General features: G+C 33.5%; 1 protein-coding gene across 13 annotated transcripts in view; it reads right to left on the bottom strand.

Moving 5' to 3' along the window:
• AKAP9 (A-kinase anchoring protein 9) overlaps positions 1-22156 on the bottom strand; it is a 166399-nt gene that overhangs the window by 38136 nt on the left and 106107 nt on the right. For 11 of the 13 annotated variants that reach the window (XM_034964418.3, XM_034964419.3, XM_034964428.3 and 8 more), the window contains 7 exons: positions 19438-19670; positions 10973-11135; positions 9930-10142; positions 6946-7178; positions 5863-5982; positions 2215-2391; positions 1439-1543 (listed from right to left, as the gene is read on the bottom strand). In XM_034964418.3, coding sequence (XP_034820309.2) covers positions 1439-1543; positions 2215-2391; positions 5863-5982; positions 6946-7178; positions 9930-10142; positions 10973-11135; positions 19438-19670 — 1244 coding nt within the window. Of the gene's footprint in view, positions 1-1438; positions 1544-2214; positions 2392-5862; positions 5983-6945; positions 7179-9929; positions 10143-10972; positions 11136-13983; positions 14245-19437; positions 19671-22156 lie in introns of those variants that run through there. The other 2 variants (XM_034964426.3, XM_055114667.2) reach the window with 2 other exon arrangements.

Here is a 22156-nt window from a genome sequence, read left to right as displayed (position 1 = left end):
ATACATTTTAATTCTATGTTCCTGCCTCTCAGTCTCCAGTTATGGTAGGTGAATGGGTTTTGATAAAGTACTTGTTACTGTTATTAGGGTCAGCTGTCAGTTTAACCTCTTACTCATTTACCGTTTCTCTCCTTATCTATAAAAAACATCAGTCAGTTGACAGATGCCCTCTAAAGTTTCTCATAGTTTTGAACAACTATGATTCTGAGTAAAAGGTAGACAGTTATTAGATACTTAATTCAAGATAGCAGTGCTATATTATATTCAGAAGATAATAAAAATATAAAATCAGTAAGGTTAATCAATTATCCACAGTCAACTATCATTGCTTTGGGTCCAGTTGAGAAGGTCTGTCTTTTTAGGCAACATATAATTACTTTACTCAGTTTAAGGGAAATCTTTAAATGTTAGCTCTTTGAAACACAGAAATAGTTACATATAAACAAAAATGCTCCCCACCTCCCATAAAAAAATCAAAAGTCAAAATAAATAAGAGCCTCTCAGGTAAACATTACTCAGTATTATGTGATAGTGAGAAAATAATCCTTCTCATGGAAATGATTTCAACTACAGTCACTTACATAGATGCCTTTTTTCTCCTCTAATCTACAGGTTTTCTGAACTATAGTTTTAGCTGATATCTAAATCATTCTTATATTTTTCAAAGCAGCTTAAGTTCATAACTATTTGTTAAAATATAGTAAGTCTTCTCAGAATATTAGAGACAAAAATGTAATTTAAAAAATTTTAAGCATTTTAAATGATAAGATATAGCTAGACAATGTAGATAGAGTAGGATATGTTTTTAAAAAACTATTAGTAGACAAAGGCTTAAATAAGTTATAAATTAGGAAGTTGAGGTGACCATTGTTCTGAAAGCAGATTTTTAGTTTTTTGGAAGAAGGGGCAGAGAAACAAAGGAGAACTTTATATAATTGCTTAATTGCTTTACTGTTAAAGCAATTTACTATTAATCTTTTTGTTTTAAGAACATATTCTGTATAGTGTAAAATAGGACTATAATCTCCCAGGGCAATACAATAATAATTAAAAAAAAAAAACCACACAGCAAAGCAGCAATAATTCAATATGTATTCTACGGTTAGGAGAAAAGGGATATTGCCTTTTGTCCTAACACTACTATATCTCTCCACCCTCTACACTCCTGCTAAACTGGCCTTCTTCCTGTTCCTCCGAACTTCGTCCTGCTTCAAGGCTTTTACACTGGCTCTTCTCTCTATCTGGAGCACTCTTCTTTCCCGTCAGCTTAATTACTCATATGTTTACTGCCTTCAAGGTCAATTTTGGCATTGAGCTGAGAAACAGCCTCAACTTTGGTTTTAGATCATAAACTCCATTCAGTTCAAATAATATTTTCAAGGTAACTGATTTAAAATAATTCAAACCACGCTGTGTCATTTAAAAATAAACTCCTTACCTCTTTTTCCTTTCTGTCTATGGCATCTCGTTCAGCCTGCAATTGTACTTCTAGGGACAATTCTGGTTTAGCTTCTACAGCTCCAAAGTGTTTTCGGTCCTCTACCTTTAAATATATAAAAATTTTCTCAAAATTTGATAAATTAAATCCTGATTATCCAGTTTTTTTTTTTGTTTTTTTGTTTGCTTTTTTTTTTTTTTTTTTTGAGAGCAGCAATCCTGTTTCTCCAATTAGAAGTAGAAAGTCTACTTCTAATTAGTGAATAATAAAAAAGTTGGCCGGGCACGATGGTTCACGCCTGTAATCCCAGCACTTTGGGAGGCTGAGGTAGGTGGATCACCTGAGGTTGGGAGTTTGAGACCAGTCTGATCAACATGCAGAAACCCCGTTTCTACTAAAAATACAAAAATCAGCTGGGTTTGGTGGCGCATGCCTATAATCCCAGCTACTTGGGAGGCTGAGGCAGAAGAATCGCTTGAACTCGGGAGGCGGAGGTTGTGGTAAGCCGAGGTCGCACCATTGCACTCCAGCCTGGGCAAGAAGAGCGAAACTATGTCTCCAAAAAACAAAACAAAACAAAACAACAACAACAAAAAACTCTTCCCTTCTCAGGACTAAGACATGCAAGCAACATTTGGAAATAAGAACAAACAGAAATGGTTACAATGTCAACAGAGATATAAACATATTATGTAATAATACCTACAAGAAGTTGACAATTTAAGAGTATTCTTCATTAAAACACTTATTAAGTTAGCCCAAATAAAATGCCACACCTTTTGAAAAGTATCTGCACTCACAAGAAGCGCCTGCTCCAGTTCTCTTACTCTGAACTCCAGTTTCTCTATTTCTTCATTCCTTTCTTGTATATCCCTTTGAAGCTGCTCTTTAGAGAGCAAAAGCTCACTGCATTTGTCTGTTTTTTCTTTCAGATGATTTGCTAACTGTTCAACCTGAAATATAAGAGGCAAAAAATTTAATTTAAAAAAAATTTCAGCAAGCTAGTTAGTATAGGTTGAGTTATCCCTCATTTTGGATATCTACAATCCAAAATGCTCCAAAATCTGAAATGTTTTTGTTTGTCTGTTTAAGAAATGGAGTCTCATTATGTTACCCAGGCTGGAATGCAGTGGCTATTTACAGGCAAGATCGTCATGCACTACAGCCTCAAACTCCTGGGCTCAAGCAATTCTCCTGCATCAGCCTCCCGAGTAGCTGGGACTACAGATGCACACCAACAAGCCCAGGTCAAAATCTGAAGCTTTTTAAGCACTGACATCATGCTCAAAGGAAATGCTCACTGGAGCATTTCACATTTCAAATTAGGATGCTGAATAGGTAAGTATAATGCAAATATTACAAAATTCAAAATATCTGAAATCTGAAACACGTCTCTCAAGCATTTTAAAGAATACTCAATGCATATAAAACATATCTTCATTTCAAAAATTTTTTTCTAAAAAGTATTTTTAAATGTTATGCTAATTTAACTTTGTATAAAGATAGCAACTGTTGTCTCCAACAAAGGTGACATTTTACAAGTTGAAAAAATTAAGCAACACTAGTAGACCACAAGTAATATTGCTTTCACGTAATCCTTTAAAAAATCTTTCTCTTAAGACTAAGACTTTCTCCACCTAGGAAGAGGGGAAAAAATGGATTTTTCATAAGGCTGAATTATCTAATGGCACAACCACACTAAATCCTAATGAAGATGACAAATTTGCAGGTACTGATTTACTCTTGTATGAGATAAAATGACCTAAATAAATCTTTTATGGACTATATTTTGAAAACAGTCATTGGGAAAGCTTTTTCAATCTATACATTCCATCAGCCCAGGAAAGAGCTAAGGATGAAGGGGTGTGAGAGGGATCTGTGCACCTTGAAGGTTTCCCTAAATGTCTCTAGTCTTGGTTTCTCCTTTAACCAAAATAATGATGCATGCCAAGACCTATTCCCTAAGAATGATATGGAGATCCCTTCAAGTGAATGGTTCTGTGACAGGAAGGATTAGTTGTACTGTATGGAAAGTGAGGAAGGAAAGCTTACTTTAAAAAAAGCGACATGTGATGGTAAGAAATAAAGTAATTCTACCTTTTCTTTTCAGTGAAATATTCTGAGGAAATTATCTAAAAAATGACAGTTATTTCTCAGAACATTAAACGAATGCAAGCTTAACTATAATTTCAGGTTCAAGGATGATAGCAATAAAGTCACTGATATGTGCAGTCAGTTTTAAAGAGAAAAAGAAAAAAAAGGAAAAAAAAAGCTGCTGAGGAGAAACTTTAATAATAATAAGTTGACTAAGATTTGGAGTAAGGTTAAGAAAAAAGGCAACAATGTAGGTACAATAAAATGGTGCAACAGTAGAAAAAAAAAATCAAACATGCACATCTTTGTTAGTTTCTTAACGTTTCATGAGCAAAGCAGGCCAACCTTTTCAAATAAAAGAAAACTACATAATAGGAGATGACAGCCTAGGTTCTAGAGCTTAAATATTCTTTGAAGTACAACAAATGACTACTTTTTAAAAGCCAAAAATATGTTTGTCAGAAATGGGGCAATAACTAGAAACTGTGGATAACTTTTTTCTTTTTTTTTTTTTTTTTGAGACGGAGTCTTGCTCTGTCCCCAAGGCTGGAGTGCAGTGGCGCGATCTCGGCTCACTGCAAGCTCTGCCTCCTGAATTCATGCCATTCTCCTGTCTCAGCCTCCCGAGTAGCTGGGACTACAGGTGCCCGCCACCACGCCTGGCTAATTTTTTTTTTTTTTTTGTATTTTTAGTAGAGATGGGGTTTCACTGTGTTAGCCAGGATGGTCACGATCTCCTGACCTCGTGATCTGCCCACCTCGGCCTCCCAAAGTGCTGGGATTACAGGCTTGAGCCACCACGCCCAGCCCTGGAGACTGATAACTTTTGTACTACTCTAGTATACATTTTATTATAAGGAGTTTATTGGCACTCTGTGCTTCTTCGGCTTTAAGAGAAATGAAATCCACTGAACTGTTTAGAAATTACATTCGAAATAAAAATTGTTTCAGAAATAATACTAGTTAAAGTGTTCACTATGTGCCAGGTCAACACTCCTATGATGTGGGTGCTATTACAATCTCTATTTTAGAAATGAATTAACAGAGATTTGAGAGGTTAACTGACTTAGTTATTGTCATAACCTAGTAAATGGCAGAGCCATGATACAAACTGGGATTGCCTTACCCTAAGCACAATGTCTTTATCACCATGACAAGCCATCTTTAGGTATTCATACAGTGAATCCTCTCTCATGTAGCATTCATTTGGTAAATGTGGAGTTTTGACTATGTTTCTATGAGGAAAATGGGCAGTTGGGGTGAAAAAGGAGAAGCAGGAGACTGGTTAAGAGGCTACCACAGTGATCCAGGCAAACAAGTGACAAGTGGGATTTAGGAAGATGAATAAAAGTGCAAATAACAGAAAGATGTAGTGCAGTCTGACCCATCAGTGGGTTGGAATCAGGGGTTGAGAGAAAGAGGAGAATCAAGGCTGATTCTAGTTCTCAGCAATGGGGCAGGTTAGAAGGTACAGAATTTACTGAGATGAAGAAGGAAAATGTTTTATGCTTGTCTTTCTCTGGTAGTGGCTAATCAGGAATCAAGACCTTTCTTTTGGACATGTTAATTTTGAGACATCTAAGCAGAGACAGAGTAGGCACTGGATATCCAATTCTGGAACTTAACAGAAATGTCACAGATGGAAATACAAATGTGGAGTCATTTATATATGACTGCCTGGGAAGAGGCTATAAATAGGAAATAAAAAGGGGCCCAAGAGTAAGTTTTGGGGCACTCCATCATTTATGCTGGGTAGGAAAAGGAGAAACAAAGACTAGAGGAGAGAGACCAGTGGAGTAGGTGTGTCACAGAAACAAGAGAAGGAAGTATTTCTGGGAGAAGGCTGCAATAAATGCCTCTGAATGGTTGAGGAGGATGGAGACAGAGTTGGATATTAGCCATAGCCATGAGGCTCTGGGTCACCTTCACAAGAACAATTTAAATGGAGTAGAAGGTATAACCCTACTGAGAAACAAGGGCTGGATACTTCACTGGAGGGGACTAGTAAGAGAATAGGAAATGGGAAAGTAAAGAGTGAACACAGATAACTCTCTTGATCACTTTTGTTAGGAATGGGAATAAAGAAATAAACAGAGTTTATTTAATTGGGAAATACTAGAAGACATATGCAGATGGAAATGATTCCAAATTTCAATACCAACAATTTTCAGGGTTAATTACCTTCTCATGCTTAAGTAATATTAAGTTTTCTGATTTTGAAGATTTACATACAAAGGAAAGAATCCACTTTTAAGTTTTTAATGATATGCATCTTATTTTACACTTGATACAAATTACTGTAAGTTGGGCAATATCAGTGAAGTTCTTACCTCTCTAGTTTGATGTTCACTGATAGGCTGGAATCGAGGAACAACCTTAAGTTGCTGTTCTAGTTTCTGTATTTCCTGTTGGAATACATCTCTCTCATGTTCTCTGTCAATGGCTTGCTCCTAAAGTTTAATGACAATAATGATAGTAGCTAAAGAAACAGTATTTAGAGAAGCTATTATTTCTTACTTCTCCTTTAGAGATATGTTAGTTTTGTTTGAAGACAAAGGACTGATGGTCATGGAATATCCCAAATCACAAAAGTTTTAAAAGATAACATTTTATTTTTTATATGCCATATAGCCTATTTGGCCTCCTCAACAAAAATTCAAGTATTAATATTAAAATATTATTTTGAGTACATTTCTTTTTTTATTCAAGTAATATTAAATACAGGATGAAAAAATATTCACCTTAAAATGAATTTACTTTTCTGGAACAAAGGAGGAATTCCATGTTAGTTTAGCCATTAAACAAAATACGTAAAACAAATTGTTTGGTAAATCAATTTCTTGAATCCTAATCTAGGTTTGATGTCTAAAGTTATAAAATGAGTAAGAATCTGATTCTCTGATCTATGAAGAGAGTATCAGGCTTAAGTGAAATCTCAAAGGAAAAAAAAATGTGAAATTAGAGATTTAACATCTTTTTGGAAGAGAGTAATGGCAGCATGACCACTGTTCCGGGCCCATTTCCAATGGCCACACTGTTCTATGTGTATCTTTTACAGGTGAAGCAGTGGTGGCCCATTATCTCTTTGCCTATCTTAGTCTGTGGTTAAATAAAAAACTAGAATAAGCTCCTGATCTGAATTTGGAAAACTAGTGGGGCTTATTCATAATTTTTATTATGTATAATTCAATACATAATAAAATGTACTGATTTTAATTCTGAGTGCTGCACAATAAAAATTATTGGAATCTTAAACTGGAATAGTACTTTTTGATCGATTAGTAGATTCGACACCTAATAAAACACTGAAAAACTAACTCAACAGTCTTTTCATAATTTAAAATTCATAGCCTAGTATACTAGCAAAGAACATTCCACTGAGAAAAATCAGTATTCAACTTGAGAATACTTACATCTAAAAATTTTCTCATTTTTTCTAACTGCTTTTCCAATGCTTGGTTTTGCTGTCTTAAATCCATTAGTTCAGCATTTTTTTCTTGTTCCAGCTCTATAAACCTACTGACTTGTTCTTCCACATCTATTTCTAGAGCTTTCACTTGTTTTTGAAGGTCATCACGTACTTTTTCAGCTTGACATTGTACTTCTAGTTTTTCCTTCATTAATTTTTCTGTCTCCTGTAGTAATTCTGTTTATTAATACAAAATATACTGAATTAAATCACAATTAATGATCTTATGATAATGAAATCCCTGATAACTATGTCCAAATTTTACGTTCATGAAATAAAAGGCTGAGAATTATTTTAAATACACATGAAAGTAAATATTCTCTTATGAAAGTATCAAAATTATATTAAAATATTTCTATATAAGTAAACAAGCAATTATTAATGAAATTATACAGAATTATTAACAAAAAATATGTCCTGTCACTAAAAATAATATTTTTGTGAAAACAACATAGCAAATGACCAAAAAAAAAAAATCTATTTTTACTACTGGGCAAAGAACAAAGTCCAATTAAATTCAAGCACAGAAAAAAACTCACCGTTTTCTTCACCTCAGGCAAAAAGCAATTCATTCCAAAACCATAAAGTCAATTTTATTTGCATACACAATAAACATGAAGATCAAACACTGTAAATCTTTAACCAAGGCAAGTCTAAGAGTTACAGAAATATAAATACAGCTATAATTGAAATTTCCTGTTAGTCTTACTCCTTATTAGATCCATATTCCTGAGTTGCTTTTGCATGGTCACATGTATGTGAATCAAGGGAAAACTGACATGTATGAGAGGTAGTGTGGTGTAGTGCTTAAGAACAGACCGTAGGCCCAACCTAGCTCAGCAACTTATCTCCCATGTGACAGTTATGATGATGTCCTTTAGTTTCCTTATATGTAAACTGAGAATAATATTATTACTGATCTCTTAGAGTTATTTTGGCATTAAATGAGTTAATACATGTAAAGAAGAGTGTCTGAGGTATGGTAAGCACTATGTGTTAGCTATTAATATTATTAATATAACAATGTGTATATAGTAAAAATAAAACAATCTTCTAATGAAGAAAATGGAAAGAACATATCCCTAGGGTCTTTAACTAGTATGCCAACATCGTACTCAGGACTAGGAATCTCTAGAAAACAGCTTTCCTTTTAAAATAACATTAGATGTTAACATAAAAATAAATCAACCAGAGAGCCTCTTATTAAATTTCACTGATCCTTTTGCTACCATCATCTTACATACTTCCTGATTTAGAAGGAGCATTTTAAAAACTCATAGATTGAAAGAGTTTAATATATTTGTTAAATGGTTTCTTAAAAAACTCAAAATGGCTGGGTATGGTGGCTTATGCCTGTAATCCCAGCACTTTGGGAGGCAGAGGTGGGCGGATCACCTGAGGCCAGGAGATTGAGACCAGCCTGGCCAACATGGTGAAACGCCACCTCTACTAAAAGTACAAAAAATTAGCCAGGCATGGTGGCTCCCGCCTGTAGTCTCAGTTACTCAGGAGGCTGAGGTGGAAGAATCGCTTGAACCCAGGAGGCGGAGGTTGCAGTGAGCCGAGATCACACCACTGCACTCTAGCCTGGGTGACTGAGCAAGACTCCATCTCAAAAAACAAACACAGACAAACAAACAAACAAAAATCAAAATGGTTTTAAGCTCTATGCAAAAATAGACATCATAAGATGATGGTCAGTATGAATCTCAGATGTTAATTTCAAATGAAAATTTGTGCTTTTATTGTAAGAAAAGTTTATTTGTTGTTGTTAAAGAGAAAAACTGTAAGTATGGAACAACAGCAACACTGCAAAACTAGAGATGTTAGTTGGCTGAAAATCCAGAGGTCACCCACATTTTGGAGTTTAAAGTCTACCACCCAAACATTGGCCATGCAATGGTATACACACACCTGCTCCTGGTGCTGCATCGACTGCAGCATCTACTAGTCCTAGGAAAATAGAGAGAGAAAAAAAAAAGACACAACAAAAGTATAATTTATATGTCTTCTACTTCCTAAAATGGGATAATGCACATGCACACACACGTATCAAAAACAAGAGTTGAAGACACTGATTATCACTGGTAACATTTTGAGAAGTTCCAGTATTTCTTGAATATTTTGCATATATGACATATACTTTCCATATTAAAAATCCCAAACTAAACCTGTTTAATTAATTTGAGCAGCTGGAAGAAACTTCACTATATTACAAAAATGTATGCTGTATTTCTAAACTGATAAAATGAAATCAGTGAAACTGCACATTTAAAAATCCAACTGCACGTGTAATATAAAAGTGAGAGGACATGGTAAACAGGATTTAAAGTTCCATCATTACCAAGACTGACATTTACTGCTAAACAAACTTTCACTTCAAGATATTACTTAATATCTTATTTAAGGAAAAATGAAAGGTTACTTAAACATTTAAGTATTATTTGAATTCCTACAACATTAAACTAGATGTCAGCCTACCAGCCACTGACCTTTTTAAATTTACTCTGCTTGCAAGTCAAAAAACCCCTCCACCTGCTCATTACTAGTGCCAGATCAGTGCTTTTAGATATTTAATCCAAGTATACATTTTTGCTGCCTCTCTGCTATTAGAACTAAACCTTACACAATTTTTAAAATATCCTGCCTCATTATTTGCAGCTTTCTCTTGAAGCAGAAGTTTGAGGATAAATGAAGAACTATCTTTTCCTGTTAACATCTGCCTAAGGAAAAAGAAAAAAAAAACCTGATTCCACATGATTGGCTAATAAGACATTTATCTATAAGGTAGATTTTCTTATAATTTTTTAAATCTCTCTATAAAATATATGAATAATGGCACTGAAAGAGGAAAAAAGCCACCTTAAGCCTTTGAAGAATACAAATAAAATCAGAGGACTGTTTCATACAAATTCTGAAAATACTTACGTTGTTCAACTGGGCCTGCCTCTGCTTTCATAGCTTCCTTTTGTCTGGACAGTAATTCTCTTTCTTCTTGGATCTGCTGTTGCTCTGCCTCCAATTCTTGCAACCTGTTACTTGCACATAACAACTCCTGCTCAAGACGATCTATTATATCAGTTTTTTCCTGAATTTGCCTTTCAAAAAGAGTTTTTTCATCTGCATAGCCATCAATGACACCTATAATACAAAATTAACAGAAAATAGAAGTATTATTCATTTCAAATTCAACCACTAGGTTTTAATATAAACAACAAAAGGTATACTGTTAGCAAAACTTTCCATCATTCCAACCTATTAAAAGTCTTGAATGAATTTGCTGCTCATCACAGCAACTATCAACCTTTAATAGGGTATGGTCAATGCAGACATTTCCTTGTTTACCATTGTGCATAAACATGAAATTTCTCTGAATTTTCTAATACTTTGCTATACCAAAGTACCACATTATGTAGGTGTAAGTCACTTTATTAAACAGATATAAACAGTAAGTTTCTGAAAAGCTTAATACAAATTAGATGCTTGTGAACTGAATCACATTTTGAAAATTAGAAGGTTGGTATTTTAAGTAATTTTAGAAGGCCAACACCCATAACAGCAGAGGAGAATTAAAAAGAGCATAGGGCTTTAGAGATTCAAAGCCTGGAATCACTATGTAATGGTATTTGTGCCCTTTAACAATTTAATAACATCTTTTAGCTTCAGTTTGCTCATCTTTAAATTACAAGGGTTGTCTTAAGATGGTGTGATTACAGTAACGAGTCACCACCATCCTTTTTGGTATTTTCTGAAATTATTAATATTTTCTGTAACTCTATAAATTCTTTTTATAATTATATATATATATAGTTTTAAAAATTGCTTGGAGGAACTCTGAAGATAAACCACAAGTACTTTTTAATGGTCATTCTAAATTGGATTGACGGCTTCCAAACCTGGCTGTGCATCAAAAATCTCTATTTTAAGACTGAAATTTCTCTACCCTTAGTTGTCAATGGCAAATTGCTCACCCTCAGCCTTACTGAGCTCCACAGCTAGCTGTTCTCTGGCCCTGGACTCCTCATGAAGGCGCTCTCGAAGTTCCTCTTGGCACTTAAGGGACTCTGTTGCTTCTTGTTTCTGTCTAAATGACTCACGCATCAACTCTGTCTGTGTAACTTTCGCATGTTCAAGCTAAACAAAGAGGGAAACAATACATAAAAGAAAATAAAGTGTGGAAATACTAGTTTCATTCCCTATTAAAGCTGGAAAAAAGGAGGATTTTAAAATAAAGATATACTACTGAATTGTAGTCATTTAGATATTGCCAGTGTATGCTAAGATTAGCAGGTAGGAGAAATCAGAGGAGACATGTATATTGGCTGTGCACGACTTTCTGTAAAGTGACGTATTCTAGCTTTACTGAACAAAAGAATATGCTTCTTTTGGATACAAACAACTTTAAATCAATGGCTGTGTACTTTATCATATAAAAGAAGATATAAAGTTAATGAAGCACAGGCGTTTATCATATTTGCCAAAGAATTTTATGTAACTATACAGTCTATGATAAACTTTCTTTTACATTTAGTATTTATGGATTGTGACTCCTATAGTATCTGCTGTATACTGTGGGGGACCAATAATACATGATTAATACAATGGCATCAATTAACAAAATGATAGTAGCACAACAAAATGAAATTATATTTATAATCCATGTACTTAACTAAAAGCTTTATATTTCTGTCCATTTGTGAAACACCTAAAGCTCCTATGAATATTCAGCGTATTTTCAAAACCGTAGAATACAGAGACATTAACCATAAACACAGATTCCTTAAAATATTACCAATAGCACATACTGACTACATTCTTAAACAATTTTTTAAGATGATAGAAGGCTTAAAGCCAAAGCTCTCTTGATCACTGCTACTAAATGAGCTGTGTGAAATTGCAGAAAAGTACTGTCTCTGCCTTAGTTTTCTGAGCTTTTGACTATCAGCACCTGCTTATCTGTTATTACTGAAACAATTACATGGGAAAAAATTGAACTCAAATGTTTCTAGTATTTAGTCCAAAAATTGTAAGAAGAAATCATCACATATATTAATAACAGGCTCACAGTAAAGTCATAAGAATTTGTAAATTTATATATAAAGTACTTTGTGCATTAAAAAGATATTAGTACATTTTAAGCTTAAAATATGATCAAATGTAGTGGTTTCTAATTTATAGTCACATATTGTAAATGTATTACAAAATCATTATAATACTAAAGGATACTTTATTGTTAAAGACTTCCACTTTTCACATCTGAGAGGTATTTGTCATAGCAAATGGATTTTAGAGTAACTACAGCTTTTGATGGCTACTCTAAATCAATTTCCAAAATATCCAGTATGCAATTATTCTTGTTTTAATAGGATATTTCAAATATCACTTATAACTTATTTGCAATTAATATGAATACACGTATAAGACTCATAATGGAAAATTAATCATACATTTTAAATTATAAATTATTTCCTAAAATACCCATGATAATATGTTGTTATCTCAAAAGGAATATTTTTACTTTTAACTGGCAAGAGTTTTTCCTTTAAAGTCTGGATAACTAATATCATTAATTTTTATTACAAAGAAACATAACAATAAAGTATGAACTAATTTATATACAACTACATGGGAATTTACAGTCACAATCCATATTTTAAAAACATATCAATTGTTTTTACACACGTTTGTCATTTTTTCTGTTCATTACATAATGACTATCTAGTAAATACATATAACTAAAAAGGATATGCTTTTTTTTGTCTTTTTTAAATTTACTATAAGGATATAACAAAGAATTTACAACAAAATAAATGCTTGCTTTAGGTAAGTAAATTAAATAAGTCTTTGCTTCTATGTTCTGCTTCCTGACAAGATTTAATCAGCCTTATAATCCATTTAAATATTTATCATAAAACCACAAGAGAAAAACTTGTTTTCTAAAATAAAATGAAAAAGTTGGAACAATCAAATACAGTAAATCTAGCAAAAAAAAATTTCATTTATTATAGCAGATGAGATCCACACTTCATCAGGAGATAAGAGACACCCTTCAAATAAATGTTCATTAAATACTTAATATTTAAAGAATCCTCTTCCATTCAGTTAGAGTATGTTTATTCCTAATATCTATAACAATATGAAGAATGTAAGATTTCATATTCAATATTTCCAAAGTATTTAAGAAACTTATTACATTAAAAGTACATGTAAAGTATCAGTTAATATTCTGTCACTTTAATATAAAAGTTGCAGAAGAGGTAACAAAACTATTCTGAAAACCATCTGGCTTGTTAAATATTAGCTAGTACAGGATAAAGCTATGAAAGTCATAAAAAGCACTGAATAACTTTTAGTTATACTGAATAACCTGTAGTGAACCTGAAATACTAAATATTCAAGCCTCTTTATGCTAAACACTTATCCTTAACAATGTTTATAAAATATATTTCATATAAAAAGCAGAAAAGGGTCTTGTTCCACAAGATTACGAGGCATATTAAAAACAAAAAGTAAGTTTCTTAGGTTGTTAAGAATATTAAAATTAGAACCCAAGCTTCCTTTTTTCCTGGACTGGAACAGCCAATATAACATATGATTGTAAACATTTCCTAATTGCTCAATGACAATTCACTTAGCTGTCTTATAAGTATCATAATACCTAGTCTCTCAAATATAATAATTATTCCATTCTTATTCAGGATTGGCGTCATAAACATACAAAAGCAAGAATCTTAAGGAAAAGCGGGATCTTTTTAAACAAACTGCCTGGCATTGGAGAAATGTAATATTATCTCATTCTGCTTTCTGTAATTGTAAACATAGCCAAGTTGGAACTCAGACCAAATTTAGCCCTTAAATACATCTAGAATGAATGAGTAGTAACACATCAAACAAGGTTCTATCCCATTTAGCCTTAATATAGACACTCAAAATTTAATTTCTCATTATAGTGTTTAACTAAATGAATATTTTTTATACTTACTGAATAAGGAGGCGTAGGCAGTGAAATTTTAGAAATAAGCTTTAATATATGCCCGTTTCTTTTATGAATAAAATGGAAAATAGAAGTATTAACAATTACTGAGTTATTTTCATCCAAATGTTCACAAAGAGGAAAAGGATGTGGTAAAGGCACGCGAGATTCAACCTCATAAATGTCTTCGTCTTGCTCTTCTAACCACGAGCCACTGACTTTGACAGTTGCCAAATAGGTGCTATAAGAATCCATCCCAGAAGATACAGCTGCCGAGATTCCTAATTTGCTTTATCAATTTTCTAATACATTAAAAAGTTCTTTTTAGTTTATCAAGATCTACCATAGCAGTATAAAAATTTTCTTTTTTAGCACTATCAAATAAACGTTATAAAATTAATTCATACAACTGCACAATAAAAGGAAGGGGAAAGTCCAGGAAAAAAACTACAAATCTAAAAAAACTTAGGTCTCTATCAATCTTGATGCCCCCTCAAAAAAACCCAAACCAAAACAAAAACCAAAAAAAATAAAAAAACAAAAATAAAAGCAAGCAAACAAACAAAAACACCTTTTAAACTAGCATAATTAAGTCCTTGAAGAGAAGAATAAAAATATAAACATCTAATTAGACGAGCAATAAAACTGCTTTTAATATCAGCGATGTCTGTAGTAATAAGTAAGCCTTCAAAGCAGAACCTGGCAGGGAAGGTCAAGTTTGAAATCTCCATAGCAGCAGTCTTGAGAAATGCAGTTGTAACATTATTTCTCTTGCTCTTGCTGCTTCACTCTATTCAAAAGGAAAAGCTCTTCTGAACTGAGCTATTCAAATAGCCTCTCATGCTGAGCCAAAGGATTCTAGTCAGTGTCCCCTGAGGAAAAGGTCAGAACAGAGGGTGTGGTTTAATGTCTTTACCTATAGGTACACTGACAGGTGGAATGTGAATTAATACGCCCACAAAAAAGCCTGCCAGACAGGATCCAAGTTCCACGTCAGGGCTTTGAAAGGGCATTTAGACAAGTTTATAATGTTTGTAAGATAAGCTGGTGTTTTTCCGTTCCATTAAAAAATTGCTTTAATTTAAAAATGTGAAATTAATTATGTTTGAGTCCACATTAGTAATAAGTTATTCAAGTATATAAAATAATCAAAATTATTTCTGGAAAATTAAAACTTACTTTTGCTATTTCCTTAGAAATATTACTCATCTTTCAAGCAGCCACTAAAACTATAGACATTTCAGTTATAACCTATTTTCATATTGTTTACAGAGTACATGCTAAGGAAAAAATTCTTTTTAAAGCTACACTGTATGTAACAGTTGAAAACTATACCACTTAAGGTATCTTATGAACCCTGACTAAACTTTAAAAGCCCAAGTTATATATAATAGCCTTCTGGGTACCTCCAGAAACCTGGGCAATAGTGAATAAATAAGCCACTCAGAATTTTAGAAGATAAACAACTTACTTTTTAATATTAAAAGATTTTCAATAATGAAAGTTGTTTTAAAGAAAGGAAAAAACCCTCATTTTGGTATTATTCTTTCCAGTAACTAAATATCCTAAATCCACAAAGCCTTTATTTAAATGGAAAAACCCATGCTAAAGAAGGTAGGTAATACCAACACAAATCCATTCTACAGCTACTCACACTATAAAGTTGTTTAAACCAGTACTCAAACCATTTCACAGTAGGTAGACTAATAATTAGGGCAGAGAAAATGACATTTTCTATAGAAAGCCAGAATCTACAGGGAGATGGCTTGTAGCTGTGGAGGGGCAGTTGCCTCTTACAAGTCTGGACTAGGCAATAAAAATTTTTTGTTTATTAGGGTTTCTTATGCAACCCTCCAGTTAGTCTGTGAAGGTGTCTTAACAAAGCACGTTCACAGATTAACTGGAGGGTTGCATAAGAAACCCTAATAAACACCTATACAAGATAGAGGCCTAATCTTATCACTGCTGCAGCTAAATGTGACTTTAGTGGGGCTTTGGCACATAGAAGTTGTCAATATCCCAGATGCTCAGCTTTATGAACTGTGGGGACCCATGCTTAGCCTATCAAATACCTCTTAAAATACTCTTTCCCTGCTCCCTCTGCAAACTACAGTTTGTTTTGATAATCTGATATCCAGTTTCTCTTATTTGAAGCAAAAACAAAATCTGTAAGTAAGAAACAGCCCTTTATAAACAGTTAACATTTCGGTCAGGATAAGAACTAACTACAAAGATAAGAGAGAAAAATTACTGAGAAAAATGGACTCAAAAAAGTAACAGATAAAGATGATTCAGAATAGGGCAAACAGCCCTCATAACAGTATATTAACTGATGGAGTATTACATTAATTCATGTTCAGAAAGATGACCATGAATTAAAATAACTGAAATTATTGTCTATTGTTTCACCCATTTTTGGAAGCATGTAAAACTTGCTTCCATCCATGTAAAACAAAAATCTGTAGGTAAGTAGTTATATTAGGAACACAGGTCAAGGTAAGAAGCTTACACAAAGAAAATAAAGTAAAATTAGGGCAAAAAAGACTCAAAAAAGCAGTATTAAATAAAGATGATTCAGGATAGTGGCATACAGTCCTTGTAACAACAGTAATATTAACTGATGATATATTAATTGATGTTCAGAAAGGTGACCGAATTAGAATAATTCAAATTATATTCTATCTTGCTTCCCCTTCTATTTTAGAAAGCACATAAAACTTCTTGCAATCAAAAATAGTTATAATAAAATGACTTAGAAGAACACACTTTTAATTATCCAGACTAGCTTATTATCGCCAGGTTTCAGATAATCAAGATTTTAATGTATATTTGAAGGCTATTAATTTGCAGCATAGAGTTGTTTCCTAAACAAAATAGCTTTACTTAAATAAAATAATGTCAAACCATTTAACTACCTTTCTTCATAAATTATTTCTTCAAACTGTAAAACACTTTTGTTGCTCTCTTTTGGACTTTGATTTGTTCATCTATTTCTTGAAGTTATTTCACAGAGGGCCTATAACCTGCAAACATTACCCTGACGGAGCCTAGACCAATGCTAAGCATACTGGGGACAATACTTGAAGGCAAAATGTGTTTCAGTATTTTGATTGCAGTTATGTTTCAAACACAACAATGACAAAACAAAATCTTAACTTATACTACTGCTTCATCCTCAGATTCTTTTTTTTGAGAAAATATAGAAGCATGTAGCTTTGATGCTGTAATTCTTAAAAACAAGTATTAGGAAGCCCGTAAAAATTTCTTACAGTAAAAATAATTCCATGGGAATAAATTACATATTCATTAAGTTATTCCAAGGCCTAGCAGAATCTCTTGGTAAATAACCTCCTATGGCTCTAAATAATACTTCTGGATTCTGGAAAACTTTAATTGCTGAAAAACTACTCCCAAAGAAGAGAATGGTTTTGATTTCTACCTGATCCAGGAGTTTAGAATCTGTGAAACCATACTCTCAAAGATAACATTTCTGCAGAACCACAAAGAGACTACTGAATAAGGATTGTGTTAAAGAGATTACCTCTCTAAGGGCCTTATGACAGTCTCTTAAGCATTCTTTTTCATACTATCATGAAAGCTATCCCAACCAGTAGGAACCTAACAATAAAGTGAATATAGGCCTGATTGTATGGTAGCCTGTCCAAGCAAAAGAGAGGTAAAACCGTTGTAATAAATGTATTATAATATGGACTTGGACATACCACTGGGCAAGTTACCCCTCAAATCAAATATCTAAAGTAAATAACTCCTATAATACAGGTTATGAAATCACCCAATCAGCCTATAAGGCAGATACTTGTCCAGTGCCCTGATATTCAAAACTTTTGCCAGTGAATAACTCATCTTAAACATCTTAAGCATCAAGTCCTAAGTAAACTTGACTTGGTCCCCACCACACTCTTAACATGTCAGATGCTGCTCTCTTCTCTGGTCTCAGAGTATCCTGTACAAAGCTATTTTCCTGAATTTCTCTTTCACTGAAAACGCAAAGATATTACAGCATGCCTCCCAGCTGTTTTACATTTTGTTATAATATGTGAAAAAAAAAATGAAGGTTAAAGGGAAGTATACTATTATAAAGTAGAACCAAATAATGACACATTGAAGAGGAAAGTGGAATATAAGTTATTTCACAAAGATATTACACATTATTCTGTGTCAATCTGTTAAAAATATTCATCAGGTTCAAGATAATTTTAGTTATTAATCAATGAGACTATTCTGAAGAAATCAATGGCTTTAAACATCTATCCATGGAAGATTAAAAACTGAACTGAAATTCATTTAAAAGAAAGTTTTTAAAAACGCCTACTCCCAATGCTGAAAAATATTATTCACTTAAGAAATACTTCATTTTTATAACTTTTTATACCTAATGCCAACAACTAGTTTAACATTTTATATAAAAGATGTTAGTAGAGTGCTTCAAAATTAAGCCAGAGAACAATGTGAACATTATACTAATAATCCACAGATTAGTGGTTCTCAAACTTTAGTGTGAATCAGAATCATATAAAGGACTTATTAAAAACACAAGTTGCTGGGCCCTCAGTTTCAGTAGGTCTGGGGTGGGGCCTAAGAATTTATATATTGAACACATCACCAGGTGATGCTGATATTGCTGGTTAGGGGCTGCACTTTGAGAAGTCTCTGCCATAGGGTTACTGCTCTACACAAAGCTTTTGTGATCCATTCAGTGATATTTAAATTACCACAATACAGAAGAAGCTAAATAACACAGCATGGAGTTAGTATTCAACAAATTGGGAAAAATCTGGAAAATGCCATGGTCAGACTCCTACTGTACTTCACTACCTGGTCACATAAGCAGACAGCTGCTATGAGCTGTGGTCTTGGCCTGGGGAAGTGAATGTTTCAGGAGGAGCCCACATGCTTGACTGTTGGCAGCATTAACAAATTTTGGAGAAGTTTCTCTCTAGTAGCCTGTTAAGAACAAGTAGCCTATTGGAACCACTGACCACTTCTGATTTATTTAACATTTTTCACGTTGCTTATCAAAAGACAAATACTATGTTGCATTAACTAAACTGCTTATAATTTACAATGGTATCAAGTAGTAGCAACAGCATTAACACTGGCTGAGATCCAGGTCAAAAGTACTTAATAGCGGTTAAGAAACAAAAAGTATTAACAGTTGTTTTCATATATGAAAGTACAAATCACAAAAATTAAATACTAATATACCTGAAATAAGCAAAAACCAAAACAAAACAAAAGCAGGATCATGTAGGAATTCAGTATAGAATCATTTATACTATACAACTTTCATACAACCAAAGGGATAATTAAGATGCATATGCATTCAAGCTTTGAAAATGCCAAACAGCTATCCATGAAAATATCAAAATTAGCTCAGTCGAGAGAGTGGGATAGTATATTGTACTTCAAACTCAGTACATATTAGCAATATAAGGAGGTTACCTGAGTGCTAGTTTCACTTATGGCTTCTAGGAGTTTTTCAACTGCCGCTTGTAGTCGAGAGCTAATGTTCAGCATAAGTTCTTCATTTTCAGGGTCTATTTCAGTTCCAGCAAAACCACTCCTCACAAGTCGTTGTGACAGCTCTGTTCCTTCCTCAGTTACTTTTGACCACATGTTAATGTCATTTCTTGGCATATCACTTCCAGAATAAGAGGGAATGGATTCATCTGTAACTAGAATAACAGTGTTTTAAAGGCATAAATTAATTATAATAATCATAATTTTTAAAAGTTATAAAACAACATCAAACTAAACTGGAAATCATGGAAATTGTAAGGTCTTTTAAAACAATATTGCAACCAAACAAATAAAATATGCAAATATAGGATATAATATTATTCAATAACCAAGCAAAAGAATGAGAAATGTTATGCTAATAGGAATTTGCAGAAATTGATCATGTGGGTAATTCAGTATTTTTTTCTTTGATAAAAACTTCTAAGATACCTTTCAACAGAAATTTACTACATGCCCACCATGTGGAGTTTGCTAAGTAATAGGGACATATAGGTGACAAGATCTGGCTCCAACCCTTGATGACTTTACAATGTAATGAGGAAACACATAAACAATCACAAGAAAAGAAAGGCATTGTGGAGTAGGCCATTTCAAATGTACAGAGGGATAGAAATAAGTGCTTGAATTTTTCGGGAGCAGACTGACTTTTGAGCCTACATTGGGAGTACAGGATAGAAATAAGTGCTTGAATTTATCTGGTGATGACTAACTTTTGATCCAACACTGGGCAATATCATCTGCTTTGGCTACACAGTAAAAGGAACTGAGATCATTTTGTTGCTTGCTACTGTTTTAAGAGGAATACTGGGATAAGATTAGACTGATGAGCAGGTCTAATTTAACTTTGGACATTGTTATCCACATTACCCACACTATTCTTATTTCTTATGTTAAAAAAAATGAGTTTGCATGGGTAGAAGATAAGCTTTCCAAGTATTTTCTCTAAGGTATAATAAAAGCATAGGCTATTCACCACTGCCATTAAATACTCCTTTGTGGCAGATGTTACAACTCAACAGTGAAGTTTCCTGAAGAGGCATTACCTGTTCTTTTATTACATGTAGTACATATTTGTTATCAGTAACTGTACAAAGTTAACCAATTAAAGCAGAGGAAATCTTCATGTACCAAGTGCTTGGAATAAGCATTCAGTTTGACACATTCACTCAAAATAAGAGCTACTTATTAGAACTTGTCTTGCTAAAGTAGCTGGTGCCATATTTTCTTAATCTATGTAGTAATGACATCAGATACAGCTTCAGACGCAAGACCTGAATTCAGCACAATTCAATATTCACTAAGCATGTCCTCTTTGTAAGTCACTGGCTGTAGAGCCCAAAATTGCATTTTAAGGCATGATTTTAAATGTTTCCCATTATATACAGGTTTATCTAATTCTTAAGGTTAACAGTAAATACAACTTTCACTTTGTATCCTTATTCTCCAAAGTAAAAAACACATCAGCTACACTGGTACTTATTTATATTACTCCATGTGCTCAAAATTGAATGCCTTGAAAACATTTAGAAGTGCAAGATAATCTTGGAATTTATAGCATCTTTATGTAAGAAATTAAATGCATTCTAGTAACATTTTCTTTCTCATGGGTACAGAAATGTGAGGCAAAGGGAACAGTGTGATACAATGGGAACTCTAGGCTTTTTAGGGCAAAGGGACATGGAGAAATAGTGGTGAGGTAGGTGAGAGAGCTAAAAGAAGGTAGCTGGAAAGTAAGCTGGATTCAAGTTGTAAATGGTCTTAAATTTTATAGGAACCTTAGGGGTTTTGCTATAAACAAATGGAAAGAGTAAATCATATTTTGAATAAGAAGATAATATCAAATATGTGCATCAGGAAGCAAATTGTAGCAATGCAGAGGTAAGTTAAAGGAGAAAAAATTGAGAAAGCACAGGTTGGAGAAGACAATGTAGAAGAAGACAAGGAAAGAAGATATGCATAAGATGACTGGGCTTCCAGCTTAGATGATTCTTAGGTGATAGAGAAATCATTAAGAAAAATACTAAAAAATCAGGAAAAAGTATACAGAGTAGGGATGAAAAATGATTAGTCTGAAATGTTAATGGGATTTGTGAAGATGAGTCAACTGTTGGAATTTTGGGTCTGCAATGACTTAGGAGTCATTTGTAGAAAGGTGAGAGTTGAAACCTTGGAAGTAGATACATTTGTCCTAGGAGTAATACTCAGTGAGAGAAGGAAGACAAAGTTGAAGTCTCTGTATATCATAATCTAACAAAAGAACCTGTGTTAAAAAATATCAGAGAGAGGCAGGAGAGAGATGTTCCAGCAGACAAAAAGAGACGGCTTCAAGACACTTTAGTAATGTTATTTGTCTAGAAAGACAAACAAGACAATGACTGGGAAGATGCTATGGAGACTCCTGTGTTTACCAGCCTTGATTTCTATTCCTGCAGTACCAAAGCTGCTCTCTCAGAGGACAACACTGACCTCCCAGTTGCCAAATCAGCTGGGCACGGTGGCTCATGCCTGTAATCCCAGCACTTTGGGAGGCCGAGACAGGTGGATCACGAGGTCAGGAGTTCAAGACCAGCCTGGCTAATATGGTGAAACTCCATCTCTACTAAAAAATACAAAAATACAAAAAAAAATTACAAAAATACAA

This window comes from Pan paniscus, chromosome 6, assembly GCF_029289425.2.
Source record: "Pan paniscus chromosome 6, NHGRI_mPanPan1-v2.0_pri, whole genome shotgun sequence".
NCBI lineage: Eukaryota > Metazoa > Chordata > Mammalia > Primates > Hominidae > Pan > Pan paniscus.
The sequence above is the reverse complement of the archived record's forward strand: the minus strand, read 5'-3'. Positions and strand labels throughout refer to the sequence as shown.